This window comes from Mus pahari, chromosome 13, assembly GCF_900095145.1.
Source record: "Mus pahari chromosome 13, PAHARI_EIJ_v1.1, whole genome shotgun sequence".
NCBI classification, from domain to species: domain Eukaryota; kingdom Metazoa; phylum Chordata; class Mammalia; order Rodentia; family Muridae; genus Mus; species Mus pahari.
Window position 1 is genome coordinate 44,540,487 of NC_034602.1, and position 8,611 is coordinate 44,549,097.

The following is an 8,611-nucleotide window of genomic DNA, read 5'->3' on the forward strand; positions in this document are numbered from 1 at the left end:
TCTCTCTCTCTCTCTCTCTCTCTCTCTCTCTCTCTCTCTCTCTTTCTTTCTTTTTAAATGCTTCTTTTTTGTTTATTCTTCTCTCATATATTACATCCCATCCACTGTTTCCCCTTTCTCCTCTCCTCCCAACTCTCTCCACCCCACTCCCTTCCCTCTCCCCCAGATGCACTTCCCCTCTGTTTTCCTTCAAAAAAAAAAAAAAAAAAGAGCAGCCCTCTCGGGGATATCAACAGAACACAACATAATAAGTTACAGTAAGACCAGGCATAAACCTTCATATCAAGGCTGGACAAGGTGACCCAGTAGAAGGAAAAGGGTTCCAAGAAGCAGGCCAAAGAGTCAGAGACACTCTACTCCTGCTGTTAGGAGTCCCACAAGAATCGCAAGCTACACAACTAGAACATATATGCAAAGGACCTGGGTCAGCCCACGCAGGCTATGAGCCCTGCTTAGTTGATCTGTGAGCTCTTTTCTTGTGGTGCCCTCTACTCCTCTGGCTCCTACGATCCTTCCTCCTTGTCTTCTGTAGCATTCCTTGGGCTGTGCCTAAGGTTTGATTACATAGACCCCACTTCTTGAACATCCTTCCTCTTTCCAGAGCTGTCACTGGGGACTGTGGTGGGCAGTCTTGATGGTCAACTTGACATTTCACAATAGAAACATGACTGACTGGGGCTATGAGGAGTTTCCTGGGTTAGATTAAGTGAAGTGTGAAGAGCCAACTTAGACATGGGCCATGGGAGCAAGGCGATGGGCTGGAGCCAGGACTGAATAAAAGGAGAAAACATAGCACAGTATCATCCTTTGCTGCTTCCACCTGTTCCTGACACTGTACTGACACTTTCTCAAGTTGTTCTTGTCACGAGACTAACATAGCAGCCAAATTTCGGATGCAAGGGTGACACCACACTCAACCCTTCCTGGTTTCCCATCTTCCAGTCCGCCAGGCCTCTCTGATCTCTTACTGTGGAAGTGTTCCCTTGAGGTAATTGTCTCCCGGAAAGTACTAAGCATGCTTTGGTTTGGGTTTCGTTTATTTGTTTCTTTGTTTCAAATGAACGTCTTCAGCAATGGTGCCTCCTGCTTAGGAACAAGAACTCCCTACAGGAGCAAAAGCCACTATCATTTGTCAAGGAATTTGATTCCATCCAGAAAACATCTCCCCAAGAAAGCACCCCTAAACATACAGAGACATAATATAGGTTTTCTGCGTCAAAATTCACCCTTTCTGTTGTGAATGCTGCCTCTGGCAAAGGGCTGAAATTAATCTACCCGAGCCGGGCAAAACAAAATTATTTCGGGGTGGGGGTGGGAGGGGCAGAATTTAACTTCAGTACTTTTTCTTCTGTTTTTTCCATTGGACTTTTGTTCGTAGCTTCAGCTGGGAGAGAGCGAGTGCACACATTTAGTTTGGAGTTTATGAGTTCATATTTTATAATTAACGTTGCCAACAGGGGAGTTTGATTAATGCCGAGCAGTGGATTTTGAGCAATGTTCCATACAAATTGCCAAATTTAGCAATAAAGTAAATTGGTGATGTGAACATCATTAGTAGAATGACTACTTAAAATTCAAATCATCTGAGCCACAAATCCATTATTTGTGTAGAAGGGAGGAAGTATCACATTTGGTTTTATTTCGCTCTCAACCACATGTTGTCTACCACCAAGCTGAATGTAACAAAACTTCTACAGTGGGTTGGAACAATATTTCAGAGCAGCCCAGATACACACACATATGCATGCACGTGCACACACAAAGGGGCTGTGATAAAGACACACGCTAAATGGTGAGTTCTCATTATTGCCAATATAGAAATCTATAACAATCTCTTTCAACCAATGGTGCGGTGCGTTTCCTAACGTGCTATGCACACAGACACTTCCCGTGCAAACTCATGCGGGTGAGCTCTTTCCTGTCAACATCAACAGTACCTTATTGTCACCCTGGACCTCGCCGAGCCTCTGCCGAAGTTCTTTCATCTCTTCTCCCAGATGTTTATTCCTGTCCTGCGATTCTCTCAGCAGCTGCGCGAGATTAGCCTGGAAATATCAACACAGCACAACAGCAATCAGTAGGGAGGTGTGAACCAATGTGTGCTTTCCTGACGAATGGATGCTGGCATCCACCTCAGCTGCATCCTACGGAGCCCAGGGCGAGTTAACGTGTGTGAAAGCAACAAGCACTCAAGCTGCACAGTGATGGCTCAAGGAGACTGGGGTGACGTGGGTAGCAAACCTCCATTATTTACAGAGGTTCTTTGTTTCTCGAATGGCTTAAAAGAGCAGACAGGTTACAAAGGAATCAGTCGTATTGGACTATTTCAAACTTTTCCTAAGAGCTCGTCACTAAGATGTCTATCCTGGGAAGTTGCTGGACAAGCATGAGGACATGAGTTCAAGTCCCTGACTCCCACATAAAAAGCAATCATGAGAACATGAGTTCAAATCCTTAACACCCACATTAAAAGGCAGGCATGGCTGTGTACACAGATATCATCCTCGGGTCGAGGGGAGGAGACAGGAAGGAATCTGGTGTTTGCTTGCCGCTAGCCTAGCTCTAAGCTCAAGGAGAGACCCTGCCTTGAGGGAATAAGTTATGAGTGATAGATCAGGGCACACGATGTCCTCCTCTGACCTTTGCACCCTCGCAAGCATACACTTGCACATATATACCCCACATATACACGCAGGTAATAGAACATCCACTTTCACATTGGCTAGTGTTCGGTTCTCCAGGTAGGGCCAGCAATGTATTTTCTCACTTCAGTCGTTTCTTCTGCTCCTTCAGATGTGTCTTGTTAAAGGAGCTCTTTGTTCTTTCAGTGCCCAGACTTTGTGTGTGCACTTGTGTGTACATATATGTATATGCATGTGTGTTATCAAATGTTTTCCTCAATTGTTCTCCACCTTTTTTTTTTTTTTTTTGAGAGTCTCTCTCACTGAACCTAGAGCTCACCAAGTCCACCAGGACAGTGGTTCTCAGCCTGCGGGGCATGGACCCCTTTTGGGGGCCACACATCAGATAGCCTGAATATCAGATATTTAAATTGCGATTCATAACCCTTACTTCATCAGCGCAGTTATGAAGTAGCACCGAAATAATTTCATGGTCGGGGGGTCAGCCCAACATGAGGAACTGTATTAAAGGGTCGTGGCATCGGGAAGGCTGAGAAGCACTGCTCTAGGCTATCTGGCGAGTGAGGCCAAAGGATCCCTCTGTTCTGCCTCCTCAACAATGGCATCACAGTTGCACACTGCTGTGTCTCCCTTTTACCTGTGTCCTGGTGATCATACTCAGGTTTGTTTGCAGCAAACATGTTACCCATGATGCCATCTTCCCAGGCTAAATGCCCAGAATTTTGGTTGCCATTCTAAAAGGCAGCCATCTCCAACATCGGGATCTAGTTGCAGTTCTTTAGTCTCCCGGGCTGTCTCCCGTCTCGTTGTTTCCTTATGGTGTGGTCCACGTAATGCCAAAGAGCCCTGGTTACTGCTTTCCATTCCAGAACACTTCAGAACAGAACATCGCCCACAGCCACCACAAGCTTCCTCTCTTACAAGCATCACCCATCTCTGGTCCATACCTCGTGTGCGTGTGTGTGTGTGTGTGTGTGTGTGTGTGTGTGTGTGTGTGTGTTGGGGGGAAGGCTTACCTAGCCAGTCAGCTCCATTCATTTCCCCAGAGCAGCACAGCTGGTGCCTGACATGCTGCACTCCACTCCTCTTGGAATTCTCCTGAACTTCTGACAGCCCCTATGCAGCTTCATGCTTCCCTTCACTCAGCCTTCAGCTGGCCCTCGTTCTCTGTTCTGCCGAAAACTACCCTGATTACAACCCATCACTGTTCTGACGTCCACCCCACCGGCCATGTTCTTGTCTACCTTTAGCAAAGACAACCACTGAGCAAGATGGCCACTCATACCGGGCTTGTGCATGCATGGGTGAGCATCTAAAAGCCTCAGAGTGAGGCTGAAGGAAGGAGAAAGCTGGCCTCTCGAAGACATCACTCAAAGAGACATACATGGAGATATGTCCCAGATTCCTTCATGCTGAAGCTGAGGAAACCCAAAGCCGGAGGTATAAGTGGACAACCCATCTCTAGTGGTTACATCTCCAAGGCTTTCAGCACTACACACTTCAGGGAACAATTCTGTTGGGTAGCAAAGGAAAGAATATACACATAAAATTCTTGCCCATTCTTGATTCCCCCTCCATCGGGCCTCCACAGCCCATTGGTTGGGATGACCTTCTGCCTCTTCCTCCATGGTAGCCAATGTCCATGCTTGCTTCTTTGCACCTACGTGTCAGGCCTAATTCCGTCTTGGTGTCCGCACCCTCTGTCAACTCCTTCAGGCTTTTGTATAGAGGTCACCAAGTCCCCACAGGACACCCCCTGGACCATTTGGTTTATCATGGCCCCCCTTCATGGGCTTCTGTGCCTTTTGTCTGAGGTGCGTGCCGTCTCCTAACGTACCATATAATTTACTTCATGGTTTATTGCTCGCTGTTTATTTCCTGGCTCCCTCTCCCTGCTAAAGCATAAGTTCCATGAAGGGCAAGAAACTTAGTTCTCTCTCCTCCCCTCTCCCCAAATGCTCCATAGCACAGCTAAAAGAGGAAATGAGAAGCTGAGTTGGATATTCTAGCCCCAGCACCGGGGGTAGGAAGCAGTGACTACCGAATCCAGTCTCTAATAGCACGGAGCCTTGCCTGGGACCAGCCCGCAGGCCTTGTGGTTCAGGCTCCTTTCTGTTTCTCCATTCCACAGTGCATTCTAAATTTTAAACCCCACATTTGCATGGCTCAGAGCTTACAATATCTTGCTTCCCATTTCCCCAGAATTCTGCTCTCATGAAATACAATGTTGATGGTAGATGAGGAAGGCTAGAGTCCCCTTTGTTGACAGAGAAACAAGGAATCATTGCTGCCAACTGACTGCGGAAAGTTCTCTGTGGGGAGTGGAAGTTACTTCCCAGTTTTGTCCTTAGCTGCATGGGGAATTTCTCCATCTGCAGAAGGAAACTAATCCTGCTCCTGCCATTTGGTGACCTGAAGTATCTACAGTAAACACAGAATGTTGAAGCCCAGGCTGGACATCCAGTGGATGCTGCTTAAAGCCCTCCTCGATGACTCAAGCACCCAGAAGACAAGTGTTGTGGGAACACAAAAAAGTCCTTCCTTGGCCACATTTGGCTCTTCATGATTCTGTTCCTGCACTGTTCCTTCTTCCCTCCTTCATTTACACAAATGTTCATTGGGCGTCTGCTTTCTGCTAGGCACCATTTTAGCAGCAAACAAAAGAGGCAAAACTCTGTGATCTTGTGACCTCATGTGTAACTGGTCACATGTTACATTACACGGCACGGGGTGAGAGTGGCTCACTAGGTCAGGTATTAAGCTTCTAGAGAAGCAGGAAGCAAGTACAGGAAGCAGAGTGTGCTGAGGAGACCACATTGAAGAGGAGATTGTGGACCTTGTGGTCATCCCTGGGAAAGGGTCCAGGCAGGGAAGGGGCATTCTTTGCCTTACATCTCAAGTTCTTCTGGGAAAAACAGTTCAAAGACACAAGGGACCCCCGTGACAGTAAGAGGTGTTCTTACATTTTTCTGGTTCTTTCCCCTTTGCCTCACTTCCACTGAACCCGAGAAAGTTCCCAGGCCTTGGCTCATGGATACTCTCCGTGAGTCCGAAGCAGAACCCTCCCAGATGGAAGGGCAGGTACCAGGTGGGAAGGATGGTCTCCAGGGAAAAGCTACTGCCACCTGTGCTGGCACCTGTACTCCGCCACCTGTGCTGCCATCTGTACTCTGCCACCTGTGCTGCCACCTGTACTCCGCCACCTGTCCTGCCACCGGTACCTTTCCGTGAACAGCAACCAAAACTCAAAAGCAAACCAAAGCATAAGGCCTGCCACACCCCTAGAGTTCCCCTTTTCAATCAGTAATGGCTTGATCCCCTTTGGGGCAGGAAAAACCTGACATTCAGAGACCAATGCCATTGAATTAGTAAACCCAGGGTAACTCAACCTCATGTAGCAAAAGAGCAGCACTCCAGTTCATCCATGATCAATGCTTTTGTGCAATTCAGCCATCATGAGTTATTAGGAAAATACATTTAAGAAAGCCTCAAGTGTTTTTGTGCCCAAAAGATGTTCTTAAAAGCCTCTGAAAATTTGTTCCTAGTTTCCCTGTCTATCTTGCCATGAACCAGAAACAATTAGGTTATGTCAAGGCTCTGGACCTAGGGTCCTCGCTCTGAGAAGTGATGACCTTGGTGATCCTGGACATTTTGGCATAGAGCAGGGCAGAGACCCAGGATAAATACCCCCAGATCCCAGAAAATGCTGGAGTAGAGGCCAGGGCTACAACAGGGAAGGCATTCGGAGAACCAGAGCTACGTTATGAAACCTTATTTAGTCTGCATCCCAACTGAAAGCCATGCAACCAAACTACAGCCAGGCACTGCCATCACCCACAACACAGTGCAGATGGTCAGTTGGAATCACAATACCTTTGGGGCTCTGAGTTCAAGCCTTGAACTTGACCTCAAGGGTAGCAGTGAGGGTAGGAGGGCCATTGCCTTAAAGCTAGTGACTGTAATTTTTTTTATACTTATCAGGCAGAGTTGTCAACACACACTCTTTCTCTATTCAAGCCCTCCACCTTCTCAACTCTGAAACAGTAACTGAAAACCAGAAAAATGACTATTCTGCTAAGGTACCCAATTCCTTGAGATATACCTTAAAGGTGGCGGGAGGCAGGTTGCACATCTCAAAGAGCTTGGGAATAGAGGAGGGAAGTTCACACAATCCTTCGACCAAAAATAACACCTGTGACTCACACGCTCGCTCTAACAATCCATCAAGCGAGCAGGTGGTGGCTGCTTATAATTTATCAGCTATGCAGAGCGCGCTGTTCTGCCTGTTGTTGAGAAGGAACTCTGTGGCCCTCAGTTTGGAGTAGCACTTCTTGAAGGAAATGTCAGGGAGAATGTGACAAGGCACTATGGCTTCAGGGAAGGGAGCCGGGCCCAGGAGAACACTTCCTTTCCATCCCCAGGGCAGGTAGTGGCAGTGGAGCCTCTTTTAACTATTCAGCTCAAGCTAGAAAAGGTTGACATGGTCTGCTCGATAGTATGGATGAGTATGGAACACAGTGTGCACACACTATGGACTCCTCACCCTTAAGTCCCTCTGTCTGGGAGCTCGCCTACTGAAGTGGTAGCAGAAGACCAATGAGGGGGTTCAGCCACTGACGACTGAGTTCAATCCCTGGATTCCACCTGGTGGAAGGAGGTAACTAACTCCCACAGCTTGTCCTCTGATCTCCACACATGTGCTCGGGCGCATGTGCACACCCACAAATAAATAAGTGAAATATACTAAAACGTTTTCATTGTGACGGAGGAGGGAAGAGAGACCTGATAGAATAAGATGGGGAAGAGAGGGTACCCAGAAGGCTTGGTGCTCTACCGGAGGACCAGCGCTTTCAACTGCCTATGACACCGGGTCCACACATGCACATTCACAGGTAGACAGGAACATACAATTAGCATCTAACCTTAGTAGCAAGTCGGGAGAGGTGAGGCTTAACAGCTATTGGCACAATCTACTCTGGAGAGCCTTTCCTTTAAGAAGGGGAAGCTTGGGTCCCAGGACAGGGTGAACGGATGATGTATGCTGGGCTGCCTAGTGTTTCATGTCAACCTGACACAAAAGTTAGGGTCATCTGGGAAGAAGGGATCTTAATTGAGAAAATGCCTCTGTGGGCAAACCTGCGGTGTATTTCATTGCTTGATGAATGATATGGGAGGGCCTAACTTACTGTGTGCAGTGCCACACCTGGGCTGGTGGTCCTGGGTGCTATAAGAAGGCAGGCTATGCAAGCTAGTAAGTAGCATTCATTCCTCTATGGCCGCTGCATCGGTTAATACCTCCAGGTTCCTGCCCTGGCTTCCCTGGATGATGAACTTATAAGCTGGAAAGTGAAATAAAACCTTTTCCCCCCCAAAGTTGCTTTTGGTCATGGTACTTTTTATCACAACAATAGAAACCCGAAGACAGATGTGTATCTGCTTAGGTACATCCTCCCAGGACAACTCTATTGTGACAATAGTGTGCCCTGGGAACGTTTTGCACAGGGCCATCATTGTCACAACCTTGTGATGGCTCATATGAATGCATCAGGGAGCCAGCACTCCTCACCCAAACCTCTTAGCCACCTTCCCGTAGGAATTCTCACTAGGGAGGTACAGTCTCCCCGCTGCAAGTCCTCTGGAATCTATTAGGTACATATGATCTTAACCACTGAGCCATGGAAAGGTCAGTCTACATCACAATATAAAATGTTAGGGCTTGGGCTGGTGAGATGGCTCAGCCTTAGCAGCTAGGAGCGTGTACTGTCCTTCCAGAGGACCCAAGTTCAAATCCTGGTACCCATACCCATAACTGCCTGCAACTCCAGCTCCAGGAGGAAACAATAACTCTAACCTCCACAGCTACCCACACTCACATGCACATAACTCTCTCTCTCTCTCTCTCTCTCTCTCTCTCTCTCTCTCTCTCTCTCTCTCTCTCTCACACACACACACACACACACACAGAGAGA

At 47.6% G+C, this 8,611-nt stretch overlaps 1 protein-coding gene across 3 annotated transcripts in view; it reads right to left on the reverse strand.

The window, feature by feature from the left end:
* Positions 1-8,611, reverse strand: part of Ccdc149 (coiled-coil domain containing 149) — a 94,094-nt gene that overhangs the window by 41,960 nt on the left and 43,523 nt on the right. For all 3 annotated transcript variants that reach the window (XM_021211093.1, XM_029544906.1, XM_029544907.1), the window contains exon 4: positions 1,938-2,045. In XM_021211093.1, the coding sequence (XP_021066752.1) occupies positions 1,938-2,045 (108 nt within the window). The remainder of the gene's footprint in view (positions 1-1,937; positions 2,046-8,611) is intronic.